Source organism: Ascaphus truei, chromosome 2, assembly GCF_040206685.1.
Source record: "Ascaphus truei isolate aAscTru1 chromosome 2, aAscTru1.hap1, whole genome shotgun sequence".
NCBI lineage: Eukaryota > Metazoa > Chordata > Amphibia > Anura > Ascaphidae > Ascaphus > Ascaphus truei.
The window spans coordinates 146,932,876-146,947,895 of NC_134484.1; the positions used below are offsets into that span (position 1 = coordinate 146,932,876).

Below are 15,020 nucleotides of genomic sequence, written 5' to 3' on the forward strand. Positions count from 1 at the left end.
CCGATGACATTCCAGTTGCTGACCCCGGCAGTCAGATTGTGACCACCAGGCAAGTATTCTTATCCAGTAGAGAAAACTGCCGCTATCTTGAGGTGGAAAGGACCCCTTGATCCCAGTAATAAAAAATAAACACCAAAGTAAAACGGCTTCTTTAATACAGTATATGCCTGGAAACTAGTTAAATTAGATAAACCGACGAGTATAAAAAAACAGAAAGAAAAAAAACCCTCCCTTTTTATTTATGTAATATGTAGGAAAATAAAAACAGTACGGTGACATTTTAAAAAAATATTTAATGCTGCCAAAAAAGTATAAAAATACAATGCGAATGGCAGAACGATACAAAGTACTCTTCTAATGTATCTTACATATATTTCTACAATGCATGCATTAGAAAACACCGGACAACACATGAAGTGAGCTTGTTCTGCAAAGTCTCATGCTGGTGATGTTCTTCACCCCCTGGATGGAGTAGTTTACGTGGTAAACAGATAACACATTGAGCGAGGTCAGTTCGTTACTAGACCTGACATTTGTTCCCGGAGAGGGTTTCATGTCTTGCTTTGCATGTCAAAGGGTTTCGCAGTGTAATTGCTGTAGAATAATCACAAGCCGTGGAGGTTTAGGTGTCGAGGAGCCTGGGCCTATGACACAATGCAAAACAAAAAAATGACCGTTTCAGTAAGTTTGGGGAGAAAAATTGGAAAATAAAAGGGCTAAAAACAAAACAAATCCAACATCTTGCCTTCTAAAATAAATACCAATTATTTTTTTTATATATTATTGCACGTGGCAAACGTTTAGTAACCATGTAACACAAATCACATGGACACATCTTTGATAAAAGTCATCTTGTCACATAGATTGAGAGAAAAGTGACAGTCCGCGTCGGTTGATATTTTACTTAATTATATAAAAAGAAAAAAGTTTTGAGATATAGCTCATCAGTGACAGCATAATGCACATAGCCTGGTGACCTGTCTAAACTGTATAGCTCTCTGACTCTCCATACTGAACACAGACAAAGAAAGAAAGAGGAAGTCTGTTGCATAAGGAGAGAAGAGGTAAGGAGGAGAGAAGAGGTAAGGAGGAGAGAAGAGGTAAGGAGGAGAGAAGAGGTAAGGAGGAGAGAAGAGGTAAGGAGGAGAGAAGAGGGAAAATGGGGAAAGAGGGAAAATGGGGAAAGAGGGTAAATGGGGAAAGAGGAAAGAGGAAAAATGGGGGAAAGAGGAAAAGAGGGAAAAGAGGGGAAATGGGGAAAATGGGGAAAATGGGGAAAGAGAGAAAATGGGGAAAGAGGAAAAGAGGGAAAATGGGGAAAGAGGGAAAAGAGGGAAAAGATGGGGAGAGGGAAAATGGGAATAGAGGGAAAAGAAAAAAAAGGGGGGAAAGGGAGAGAGAGGAGGGAAATGGATGGGGAGAAGGACGGGACGGAGTGAGGGAAAGATTGGGGAGAGAGGGAAAAGGGAAGAGGGGAAGAGAGGGAGAAGGGTTAGAGGAGGGGGAAGAGGTGAGGGAAAGGGGGAGAAGGGGGAGGGGAGAGAGGAGGGAAAGGGGGAGGGAAAAGGGGGGAGAGGGGAAGGGAGAAGGAAGGGCGGGGTTGGGGGAAGAAGGAAGAGGGGGGTGGGAGGGGATGGGGAGAGCGAGCAGGGAAATAAGTCAAACCCATCATTTAGCGGATAGTGGGGTTGGCGCTAAGCGTGCTTGGGCTGAGCCCTAGTAGATCTAAAATATTTTACCAGAAAAAAAAACACTGTATACTGTACACTGGAGTTGCATCTCATTTTTAAGAATGTCCTGTGTGGGTGTAAAATAAGTACAATGAATGTAGGCTTACTAATATTTTATACGGGAAGCATTCTCTCTGAAAAGGGGATTAAATATATATCACACTCCTCCATGGTTTATGGAAAATACTGTTGAGCATGAAGTAACAGCATTCTCCTTTCCAACAATAAAACCAAACCTAGTGAGCAGACATTTTCCATGGAAAGCAGCAATCAAGCTTAATCAGATTAGCCCATTTTAACAACAAGATGCTTGTAATGTTGTGTCAAACAGAATCCAGATGTACTACATTACAAAACACTAGCAGTGGCCACACTTTGCCAGCTGTCTTTTATTGAACGCTAAATGTTTGTCAGTTACCCCAGTATTAGTTTGGAAACAAACTTGCATGTATATGTATTAATACATATAACCTTGTACCAATGTGACTGAAATAAAGACTCAGACAGACAATATACTTGTAAGACATTTATTTTTTTTCCCAAATACAAAATAAAGTGAAAAAGTATAACCAACTATATGGTCCAGATTTAACAGACAGGAAGACTATTGCAGTTATATTGCCATGATGTTAAATGAAATTAATTCATTGGAATAATTCAAGTGACAAATGCACTATTACAACTGTGCTACATTACAAGGATTTGTCACGGGCTCAACAATATATTCTTCTCATTTAACACACAAAATTAAGGAGGCAGAACAAAGACAACTGTGTACAACTCTACCTCTTGCCCAAGGAGGTTATCCATGTCATATGGGATGAGCCCTCCCCTATTAACAGCGGCCAAAGAATGACTGACCTAGTAAACTGCGTCAAAACAATGCTATTTCCAGACAAAATGAGCAACAAATAAATTTTTTTTTTTAAATCTGCTGGAATGAATGTTGCCTTCAAAGACAAAACAAAGGTTGTAAATGCTGGTTTAGCTTTAGATAAAACCTTATGATGCAACCCGCATGTTTAAAAACTACGTGCCAACTTAATAACCCTTCCACTGCCAGAGGGACCCGTGACACTGCTGCGCTGTGCGTTTTAGGGCTGGAAAGCATCGGACGGGTCAAAGGAACAACTTGTACTAAATGAAGCGCGACATTTGCAGCTCGCTGCAATCTCATAGTAATACCATAGCAGCAAAACTAAACAAAGTGCTATGCAGTGCATTTTACGTTCTGTTTCCTAAATGCACAGCAACGCAATCAGCATACAAAAAATATTTATGCCCAACTATTGGGCTTAAAAAAACAACTTTAAAAAAAACTTTGGTGAATGTGAACAGATGTTAACAAGCCCTTCCCATTCTCCAACAAATTCACTCCAGAATTCAGAATTATTACAAACGGATTTGAAGGTAAAGACACGTTTATTTTCCGACTATAAAATGATTACCTCAAACCTTTCTTTACATGTATTACTAATAAACTGTAATGATCTCCTATGAATAAGTGCCAACTTTGCACTTACTAGCTCTACAGTGATGTGGCTTACTGAACAAGGAAGTACACAGAACACACAATTAAAAGGCAAGCATTTTAAAAAAAAGTTATAGAAATAAGGGTTTCTGGTCGCGTGTGTGTGTGTGTGTGTGTGTGTGTGTGTGTGTGTGTGTGTGTGTGTGTGTGTGTGTGTGCGTGCGTGCGTGTGTGTGCGCATACACATACGAGGGTACACACACACACCTGAGTATGTGTGTAAATGTATTAAGGATGAACACGTATGCACACCTCCACCTGTGTACATCACAATAGAGGATCTTTAATTTATTCCTTATGGCAAGAATTAATGCAGGGATAGTTCCACATAACATTGAAATTGTAATAAAGTGAAAACCTTTAGTACCTACCCCTAAACATTCTAACACTTCACAGTCGTTTCATCATTTTATTTTATTATCTTTGGAAATGTAGGCCCCCAAAAACAGCAAAATGCTCAATACCAAATATCACAGAATATATTACACATTCTGCGTGTGACAATGTCATCACAAATGCCAGAAATCTTGGCATGTGCCGTAAACAAAAAACAAACAAAAAAAAAAGCGCTACATCCTTATCTCTCAAACCGGAAACTGAGTATTTTCAAAATGATAGCTCACAATTTTGAAATGTGGAACAGCACCTTTAAAAGTAAACTAATTCGACAGAACCTGAAATAAACAATTTATTGGACACGGTAAAGCATACATAGTTTGTGGCGGTTTAAAGCCTAAGCCTGCATACCCGCCACGAACGTCAAATATTCAATACCATGTGCTCCCCTTCTGGTTTTTTTTAATCATATCCATAAGCATTCTGTGATTGTTAGTGTGCTGCTGTTTGTATTCAGAATAAGCCAGACTTTGAAACCCAGAATGCACATGGTTGGGAGAAGAATATCAAAATAAACAGAACATCCAAGAAAATGTGGGGTTAGTCGAAAGATGTTCTTCAAATCAGAAATAAACCCCCTTAAAAACAGCAGGTCTTTGAGGGGCAAAATGAAGAGGTCCCATCTTCCCCCAGTATGGCTAAACAAAGGCAGCTTCCTACCCATCTGCTATTGGTTGCTTGGTCGAGGAGAAAATTAGTTTCTTGAGGGTACAATCTACAGGAATTATTTTTGAGGTGTTTATCTGAAAAGTCCCAGAAGGAGTTAGGTTAGTGTGTTTCAGGTGGTCAAAAGTATTAACAGTACACTAGAAGAAACCTATGATGGTTCGAAACGCTGTACACTATGTCCCCAAAGAACCCTTATGTTGATCCCCTAAAATGTTTCGACCTACAACAAATCTACATTTCCCCAAAACTAATATGGCTACTAGAACTTTGTACTACATCAGATACTCCAGAAACAAAAGCAGAGTCATTCTAAACCCCACCGGGTCCTTTACTTATTTTTCTTAACTGAGCTAAAGAACAGAAGATCTTTTGGGGTGGGATTATATTATTTCTAGCGAGAGAACTGTAGTTTTGAGCTACTGCGCTCTATACTCTTTGGCAATAAAAATAGAGACAGAATATTTCCGGCAAACCAAATAACAAAGTGTTACCAATTGGTCATCTTTATCAGTACGTTAACCACCCACGATGCATTTCCCCTGAAGCGGGGCACGCATAGCAAATGTTTTCATTTTCGTTGGTGAAAGGAGGAAAGTCAGGGGGTTAAGATTGCCAATTTAACTACTCTGTTGCTAGAGGAGCCTACAACTCACTCACTGTGAAATTCAATTTTCCTCTTATGCTACAAACTACCACGAGAGGAGCCTGAAAGCAACAGATCCAAGATAAGCATCAACATCTACAAATTGAACAGTAGGACTGTCACAAAAGAGGAGAACAGTAGCTGCTCTATGCACGATGCAGCTACAATTACCCCGTCACTGTCAGGAGGACTACAACACATTCCTCCACCAATAAAAGGACGTAAAAAATAATTCAAAATGTGACTGCTACAGCCTTTGTGGACTGGAAAAAAGGATGCACACCACATATAGACTAACATTTCAGTGTCCTGGGGCAACTATTAAAGAAAAAAAGGGTTTCAGCAATCCAGAGATAAAAAAAAACTAAAATAAAAAGAAATGTCATTTACAGAGGCAAAGGAATGAAAAGTATCCTTTACTACTGATATTATAATTATGTTAAATATACAGTCTGTCTTAACGACCCTTACACACGCATGCAAGCACCCATCCTCCATGTAGCAGGTGTTTGCATGTACAGCTTCACAATTCTAATTGGCTGTCCCCACTGTGACAGGATACAAAAATAGACGTTATTTTGTCATTGCGGGGAAGGCAAACCATGGTAACTAGAAAGATCACCACAGTTCCTGGTTTTTACGATGTTTGAAGTGTCTGGGGATAGGGTTGGGTGATATACTGTTATGATCGGAATACCGCGGTAATAAAAATGGATGGTAACTCGGTACTTACCATTATTTATTACCGCGGTATTATAGCTTGCTGGTTGCTGGGGTCTGTGTGAAGCTGAGGCGTGTACCGGAGCTTCCAGCCACACGCCCCCATTTCAGCTGCATCAGCAGCGGGGGAGGGGGCGGAGCCAACAGGGAGGGGCAGAGCCAGGAGCCGAGTCAGCTGCAGCATGTAAAGGCTATCAAAGGAATCCACGCGCTGGTCATCTCCCTCAACCCCTTCCTTCCTCACCCCAATGTCTCGCGAAACCCCTTCCTACCTCCCCCAATGTCTCACTAAACCCCTCTTCCCCCCACGTCTCACTAAACCCCTCCCTTCCCCCCACGTCTCACTAAACCCCTCCCTTCCCCCCACGTCTCACTAAACCCCTCCCTTCCCCCCACGTCTCACTAAACCCCTCCCTTCCCCCCACGTCTCACTAAACCCCTCCCTTCCCCCCACGTCTCACTAAACCCCTCCCTTCCCCCCACGTCTCACTAAACCCCTCCCTTCCCCCCACGTCTCACTAAACCCCTCCCTTCCCCCCACGTCTCACTAAACCCCTCCCTTCCCCCCACGTCTCACTAAACCCCTCTCTTCCCCCCACGTCTCACTAAACCCCTCTTCCCCCTACGTCTCACTAAACCCCTCCCTTCCCCCCACGTCTCACTAAACCCCTCTCTTCCCCCCACGTCTCACTAAACCCCTCTTCCCCCTACGTCTCACTAAACCCCTCCCTTCCCCCCACGTCTCACTAAACCCCTCCCTTCCCCCCACGTCTCACTAAACCCCTCTCTTCCCCCCACGTCTCACTAAACCCCTCTTCCCCCTACGTCTCACTAAACCCCTCCCTTCCCCCCACGTCTCACTAAACCCCTCTCTTCCCCCCACGTCTCACTAAACCCCTCTTCCCCCTACGTCTCACTAAACCCCTCCCTTCCCCCCACGTCTCACTAAACCCCTCTTCCCCCTACGTCTCACTAAACCCCTCCCTTCCCCCCACGTCTCACTAAACCCCTCCCTTCCCCCCACATCTCTGAAAGAAACATTGGGAGAGAGGAAGGGGCTAAGAGATATTTTAATGACTTCACATTTTTGTTTTCTATTGGGTATTTATCGCGCTAAATGATTTCATAGAGCCATTGTGGGTATTTGTAATTGCCCAACCACACCCTTAGATTATAAAGGGGAGGTGCTCTCTGTCAGCAGCGGGGTTACATTCTTGTGTTACGTGCATGCTTGTGTAAATGTTCCACGATTAAGAACTTCCGTTTCCCACCATGAAATGTATATGTTGTCATCACTAAAGTATACACTAAAAAAAAAAAAAAAAAGGAAAGATTACATATGCAGCTGTACACTAGTTACATTTTATACAGATATAAATATGATGCCGATGTCAGTAGTTGGAGAACGTGTACGTTGTTTATGTCTATTAAAGTTTATTGCTTATTTGGAAGGATTACGAATAAATGGCCACCATGAGCCAAGTAGAGTGCTCTACGCTAGAACTGGTCATCATTTTGCATCAGCATAATAAGCAACTCTTTAAGACGCTCATACAAGGAAACCGGACGTTTGGAAGTCTGCCGCAGGCGTCCACATTATTTATCCACTATCACAAAGAACCTTTTCTTTATAGTCCCTGGAAACCCTGCGTGTTAATTGGTCCAGGCAGACTGTTACTGACAGGTAATGGTCCTCAGAACGCTTGGTTAATGGAGTTCACACTAAAAATAACGCTGAAAAACTAAGCCCTACTTGTATATCAAATACAAAACGGAAATGAAGCTATATTTGAAGGCCTTTACCAGTCATGGTCTCACTGATTAACAGGATGGCAGATCCTATGACATTTTCTTCACCCCTAATATAAAATAAGGGATACCCAACTCATACATGGTAGGAGGGGTTCATTGCAAGCCAACGGTCTTGAAAAGTCTTGTGTGAGAGAAACCACTATATTACCCAAGTGGTAACCCTACTACCTTGCACATACAAGAAAGATAGTCTTGTGAGGTAACCTTTAAAACAGCAAGAAAGATGGATCTCAACAACGTTTGGTGTCAATGTGAAACAAAAATAATGCACAGAAATAGATTAAAACGTACCATTTCTCTTCTCTACAAAAGGTAGCAGCTACAGTTAGGAACTGATGACCCCAACATAAGCTGCAGTAACATGTCCTGAGATACGGATGACATGGGAACAAGCCATCGGACACAGTGCTTGTTACCAATCTGTATGCACCCACCAATCTCAGGTGTTGGGCTGCACCAGTGAAAGCACCCAGTGTTATTTTCGGTTGTCCGCTATTAGACACCGCCCACAGAAGCACCGTATTACAAGGAATTTCCTGGAGAATAGATTTTCCAACAAACATACGCTCCTGTTATAATGACTGTAGCCAACCCTATGGGAATGAGAAAAGGTTTCCAGCATAACCACCTTTTTCTTTTTCGTTCCACTTCACTCAGCTTTTGCTTCATCTGCTGCACCTTCTGTGCCGTGTTGGCTTTTCGATCCTCTCGCAGCCTTTTCCGAATTGTACTGGAGTAAGAAAAGAATGGTAACGGCCAACATGTTAATATATAAATAGACACACATACATATATTAAATAATAAATATATAAATGAGCAGTCACTTGACCTTGTTCCAACATTGTCCCTCATTCCCTCTGGACTGTAAGCTCTCACGAGCAGGGCCTTCATTACGTCTTTGTATGTGTTTGTGCGTGTCAGTCCTCATTTGTATGTAACAGTTTGTAATATACATAACTCTATAGCCCCATTGTACCGCGCTGCGGAATATGTTGGCGCTTTACAAATAAACGATGATAAATGACTATACAGTCCTTTCTACCAGCAGCTGTCATTTTACAATTGTAGATCTTCACCATGAGGTATAGAGAACACTGGAAAAACAATAACCCCATATCCAACACAAAACCGAAAGGTAACCCTATTCTAAAATGACCTTTTTGCAATAAGTTACAAGCCCTTTTAGTAACAAAAGAAATAAGGTTGATTGCCAGCTTATTCTGATGCCTTGTGTGTCCAACGTGAATTAAAATGTAATTTACCTTTCTGCATCGCCGTCACCATCCTGCGTTTTATCGCATAATTCGTCCGTTTTCTCAGTTTGCTCTTGTTCTTCTGTCGAGAGCCCATTACCGTTGAACCTCTCTCCAGCTTGTCTCTGAGGAGCGGGGCAGGTGTCTGCACTGAGAGATTGGTCTTCTCTGGAAAGTTCCTTCCACTGGTTCTGGAAACCAAAATGTTTGTATTCAAATTACAGAACATAAACAGTACCTGTATAACTCTTTAGTTTACAGTAATCAAACACGGGAATATAAAAGGTTATCAAAATTCACTATGTATTATATGATGCACCAAATGGGATGGACGGACTTTATACACTTGTGGGTTCAACATATCCACCGGAGTTTCAACATAAAGTCAAATCAGGCAAATCTGATCAGTCCTAGGCTGATGGACTGTGTTGTCAGCTAGTGTTATTTACCACTACACTTTTAGCCTAAAATGGCTTCTTACAGTAAATAAAACTGAAATGAACCAAAATCAGTGCACGGGCATGCTTGAAATGTTGTGCCTGTGCTGTACAACTTCCTATTACCACACCCCCCTCCCTCCCCAAACTCAGCAGTAGGCAAAAGAATGCTGGCCAACAGTACCAGTTTCACCGTTGGTGTTTGAAGAGGGGTAAGAAAGTACTGGCAGCATGCAGTAGGCATCAGCTGCTGTGGTATTGGGAGAGCCCCAATCATGTTTCATCGGTGTCTGTTCCATATGCATAAAAAGCTTTAGCTCCTGGGTGGCCAACTCCAGTCATTATAACCGAGCCACCTGTGCTGAAGCAGGGATATCCAGTAAAATCTGATCTGTTGGTAGCCGTTGAGGACTGGGAGTTGGCCACCCCTGCTTTAGCTAGTCAGGCTCAGGATGCTTATAGCGCTGCTTACCCATTTTCAGGTAAGGAATCCCGGAGTGCCAATGAACCATTAAAGTATGGAGTGCATACAGAATGTGTCTTTAGCTTTTCAAATCTTGGATAGGAATAATATTACATATATATATTAACCTGTAGACTCGAGTCTCCCATTATATACTTTGTTCCCTCTAATACGGCCATGTAGGAGAACCTCAGTTGACCTGGAGTCTGAATTAGTCCCATTCGATAACTTCTCATGTTCAACAATACTTGCTTAATGTCAACTGAAGATGGGTCCGTCCTTTTTTCCATCTGGCAACAGAAGTTTGCAGTAATTACAAGAATTATACATGCAGAAGTCATAGGAAAAGTAGATCACGGCATACTTTCAGATCTGATGGGCAGCATGAAGTAAACAACCTGGCATTTACTTGTTTAGAGACCTAAGAACAGAACTACACACTGCATCTTAGGACCGGAAGGAAGGAGCAAATGTCATTTTCTGAATGTGGTACAAATTAATATCTCAATACATATAGTTATGATTCCGTTTCCTAACTGAACTTAAAATGGAGTGGGAATGTCCCATTAAAGCATTTCATCAGATATTTTTGTAAAGAGCCAGTCCAGTATTAACATCTCAAGTGTTTCTTCTGCTGTTACCCAGGAGCCACAGATATTACACAGGGAACTGCAGGTTGTGGCCTGTTTATCTGGCTGGCAGACAGGTTGACTAATGAGCAGCTCTTGCAAAGGCACAGTAATACAGCATACAAGGATGCTAAAGACGACTGATAACAGAGAAAAAGCCAGCAGCAAAAACACTAGAATTAAAGGGAAACCATTCTTATTCACTGCAGAGAGGACATTGGGAAATAGGACAACATTAAAGGCACATGAAACCGCATTATAGATCACAGATTGTAGGACTATAGAACAGGGGGGGAGAGAAACCTACCAGGACAAGACAGGTGTCAACCAACGAAAATGTCCCAGAGCGCCCTATTCCTGCACTGCAGTGTACAACCGCAGCCCCGTGTTCAGGACCCAGAGAGCCAGACTGCCGGACTTTAAACAAGAAGTTAAGGAATGAAGCAGGAGAATCAGGTACTCCAAAATCTGGCCACGTGGTATAATGGAAATGGAAAATGTCTCTCGTTTCTGCGGTCTGAAAATAAATAAAAAAAATCACAAAAAATGTTGGCGCCAATTAATAAAGGTACTGTAAAAGCAGAGACTCCATCAGTTTCTTGTGGCTTTACCCTGGTTTTTAATGAAAATGGTAGCAATGGAAAATTCCTACATACTTCTGTTCTGGTTACTTATGTAGTTATATTACAGTGTGTGGGGGTAAGAGGGTTATTATGATAATCAAAGTTGCTTACATTAATATTTTGTAACTGCAGCAGTCGAACTGTGTAATAGGATTTGACATCGTCGGATAATAACTTCACACACAGCCCAGTTTCCTTGAACAGCAGAACCTCCTCCTCTGGAGTAGGCCAGTACTGTGCACATTTCACCTGCATCAAGAAACACAAAGGCCACAAAGTGCAGAATTAGTAACATGCATACACATCTACTGCAAACACCGGGCTATATTAGAGAGGGCAGTTTTAGTGTCATATGGACGTCCAGCACGCTGGCACTAAAGGGGCTGAGTACACTGCATAAGTCGGCAGTTTCCAAGACATCCGGCCTTCATAAAAGTCAGAACTGCAAATAATTGATGCCAATTTTAGGTCTGCCAAGGCCAGGAAATCCCGTATGCCACTACTAAGCCGTACAGAAATGCAGTTTCTCCCCCCCCAGATAGAGATTAGATAGAAACAGATTACATCTGGCAGCACAGAGGTATTTAATTTCTGAGAAATGACACTGAAAACACTACTCACCGCTTCCTTCTCAATGATTCGGTTCAGCATCACAATTGCTTTGCTCTTTTGTTGCCAGACCATTAACCAGAAATGACAGCAGGTATTGGGAAGAGGGCCCTGAACAAAAAAGGTACAAGAGACGGATACTCAGCACAGTTCCACTTTCATTTTACACCATTTACCTTCAAAAGCTATATGTGGAATATATAATACTATAGTATTTAGACCACAATCAATCCAATTGCTAGACTTGGCCCAGCGCTGTGCTTAACCACTTTTTGGTATGGCTAAAGACCAATCAATATGCAGGAGCATTCCTTGATACTTTCTCCAAAAATGCACCGTGTACTTACCATATTCACAAAACTAAATTTTCAAAAATGCATGGAGAAATACTGTAGGTGTTATATGCAGAGTTATGGGGGCTGAAGAGCTGTGTCACAAAACAGAACTACCCTGCACTTACTGTACTTATTGTACTTGTGGGAGACTTTTTTTTGGCAGGGTGGTGGTGACTGGGGGAGAATTGAAGCATTATGTTACAGAGAGTGTAGAAGAAAAAAAGCCATTGCTACATAGCAGAACAAACGGCAAGCTAGGGGATAAACACAGGACGCGCACTTCAATAGATGCACACGTGCAAACCCATTTTAGTTGAAAGAACCAGATATTTTTCATAGAGCAAAAGAAGTGGCTTTTTTGTGTGAGTTTTGTGTGCTTAGACTCCAAATCTCAAATGTCAAAGTGTTCAGTAAATAATCCCACAGGTACAGTGACCTATTTATTAACTCCGTCACTGCCGATACAGTTTACCAGTGCACGACCAAGGACATTTGAAGATTTTAGAAATAAAATCTTCAAAACAACGGTGTCAGTTTTGTGGTAAATCCACGAAACCCTAAACTTTTTTTTCCCCCTTTAAGACGTTAAGACTTTTATTAGTGGTTGGTGCCACAATGCATATTAGGTCATGTGACTTCAGCAATCTCCTTAAGCAAAAAATATTGCCATTTGGGGGATACTTTGCAAAGCAGCATGTAATATAGCTAGCTACATATTGTCTGAATTGGCCATTGCACCATATACCCATTTCGTCTACTTTAGGAAAATAGATGAAATACATTTTTATGCAGTCAATATTTGTAACCCACCCACCACCCTTTCCTCATATACAAAGTAGTATTACACAGATGTTGACTGACCGCAACTTTCTCATGTAATCACAGTAACTAAACAATTATGCCCCCAGACATGACTTATACTTTCTGAAAGTAGACAACCAAAGGTATCCTGCAATGAGTCACTTTAACCCACTGGGTGAAAACAAAAGTCAGTGGTAGTCAGGCAAGCGGGACCGTGCCTAACATAACTGCCCCCACTGACCAATCCCTACACGGTTCCTAGACTGTACTAATTATCTATGGGGAAGTGATCCCTGCTGTATGGTCTCCTGGGGTCTCCTCTGTGTGACATTCACCTAGAGACCAAGATTGCATACAGCCCACTACTGTGAAACTAAATGCATCTGGTGAGACTCCAACCCCTCCCTGATGCAAGAGAGAGGGGCTAGTAGGACCACATTTATAAACGTCCTAATGGCAGTGAAGGGGTTAAAATCAGATATTGGCAATATAAAGTAATCCGAAAACAGAATACAATACTGTATATTCTTTAAGAATTCCAGTATTTATGCAGAAAATTTGCACGAAAGAGCAACAGCTCTGTGCGATTGTGCACTAGATACAGTATTTGCATTTGGGAGCACAACTAAAAAAATATGATTTGCCTTTCATGAAATCTGTCTGATTGGGGACAGCAAGAAAATAAATCATAGGCTGCACGTGGCCAGCAGATCTTCAAAACTCCATGCAAACAGAGGATTAAAAAGGACAAGAGCGGTTTATAGTTCAATCAGAGGGAAATACGCATTAGTTAATGGCACATTTAGAATGGCACTCAGGATCATTTAAGACTAGATATAAAATAATCTGCCTTGTGATTCAATCATTTGAAATTTCAAATTCTTTTAAATGAATAGTCAGCATGTTCTTCGGGTCAATAAAAGGTGCCCCCCCCCCAATACCCCACTTTTAGGCTCCCACCCATAGCACAGTTTGTAATTGAAAATTATAGGCATAAGCGCTACATCCATTTACTCCAGATACGTTCCCCTCCAAAAAATCCAAAATCCCGAGGCGTTTCCTGGTAACCAGCATATCGTCAAAAAGTAGCAGTTGCTTTTTCCACATCCAATTTCCAGCAATATCTCACAGGCGGACTTTTTTTTCCCCCTCTCTCTAACCTGGTGCATCAAAAATGTAAGTGATAGATGTATTATTTGTCAACGGGTAACATCAAAAACACACTGTACTATGGAAGAAGTCTACTAGCTTGTGGTGCTTGTTTGTTCTCACATACAAAAGCTACAAGTGGTCGACAACCTGTTTCATCAAAAGAAAAGTAAAGTACAATTACGAGTCCAAAAAGCAAAGTATAGTATAAAACATTAAATAGTAACTAGTAAGAGGATACGGTTCAAATGAATGTCAATGAAATGCTTCTACAACAGGGAAACATTGTTCGTGCTCACTGTACTCATTTACTGGCAGAATCCTAATAAAGCAAATGATTCCAGGAAAGTGCTGTGTGCTTCTCACGCTCACAGGACTTCCACACCCTGCACATCAGCAGAACATCACAACAAACACACAGTACAAGGAGAATTGTAAGCAGATATATATATATCTCCATCTCTAAAAAAATATATCAACTGCACACGCAAACAAAAACTATTTCCTGATGAAAGGTGTTGGAATCTGGTGCCACATTGTGCTGGTTTATCTGACCTCATTTTCACGAGATAAGCCTTGGAATCTCAAATGCAAGATGGCAGAGTGAACCCAACAGTTTGTGTACTCTTTCTACGATCTTTGGGAGTGCAAAACCTATTTTTATATTACCAAATTATGTGACAAACTATGACGCTATGTGGTGTACAGTATTGCAAATCTTACCTCTTGTGCTGGCTTTTTTAATGGCCTTACTACTGGCACTGCTATCTCACCAGTTTTTTCCAATTACGGGATTATTTTGTGTATCCCAAATATTTGATATTCATCACCCTATTTGCTCTCACCAACTATGCTTATTGTGCAATAACTACCTTTTTACCAAAATAGTGCTTCGTTGTCGTCACTAAGTGCTTACTTGTGTTAAAATGTAGTTTCTTTGGGCTTCTTCAACAGCAACAAGGCTGGCATTTATATAATCATTTTCCACATTCTGAAGTTTAACACGGCTGTGATCAACTGTTGGTACAAAAAAACAAAAACACATTGGTTATTAAATCACGCTTTACAATCCATGCATTTAAAAAAGGTGCGGACAGTGAGAAGATGTCCTTGAGTCAAGGCACACACACTGAATATTAAAATACATAAAAACACATGAAGTCCTTCAGTCTCACAGGGACATGCAACACAGTGAGGCTAAAGAAAAGCATGCAAAGTA

At 41.4% G+C, this 15,020-nt stretch overlaps 1 protein-coding gene across 2 annotated transcripts in view; it reads right to left on the reverse strand.

The window, feature by feature from the left end:
* Window positions 1–273: 273 nt before the first annotated feature.
* PTPN2 (protein tyrosine phosphatase non-receptor type 2) overlaps window positions 274–15,020 on the reverse strand; it is a 70,907-nt gene continuing 56,160 nt past the window's right edge. The window contains exons 3-10 of one of the 2 annotated variants that reach the window (XM_075585412.1): window positions 14,718–14,818; window positions 11,529–11,627; window positions 11,019–11,156; window positions 10,592–10,801; window positions 9,784–9,945; window positions 8,765–8,946; window positions 8,130–8,231; window positions 274–644 (exon numbers count right to left, since the gene is read on the reverse strand). In XM_075585412.1, the coding sequence (XP_075441527.1) occupies window positions 623–644; window positions 8,130–8,231; window positions 8,765–8,946; window positions 9,784–9,945; window positions 10,592–10,801; window positions 11,019–11,156; window positions 11,529–11,627; window positions 14,718–14,818 (1,016 nt within the window). In that variant the 3' untranslated portion in view covers window positions 274–622. Of the gene's footprint in view, window positions 645–6,731; window positions 8,232–8,764; window positions 8,947–9,783; window positions 9,946–10,591; window positions 10,802–11,018; window positions 11,157–11,528; window positions 11,628–14,717; window positions 14,819–15,020 lie in introns of those variants that run through there. The other variant, XM_075585411.1, reaches the window with a different exon arrangement.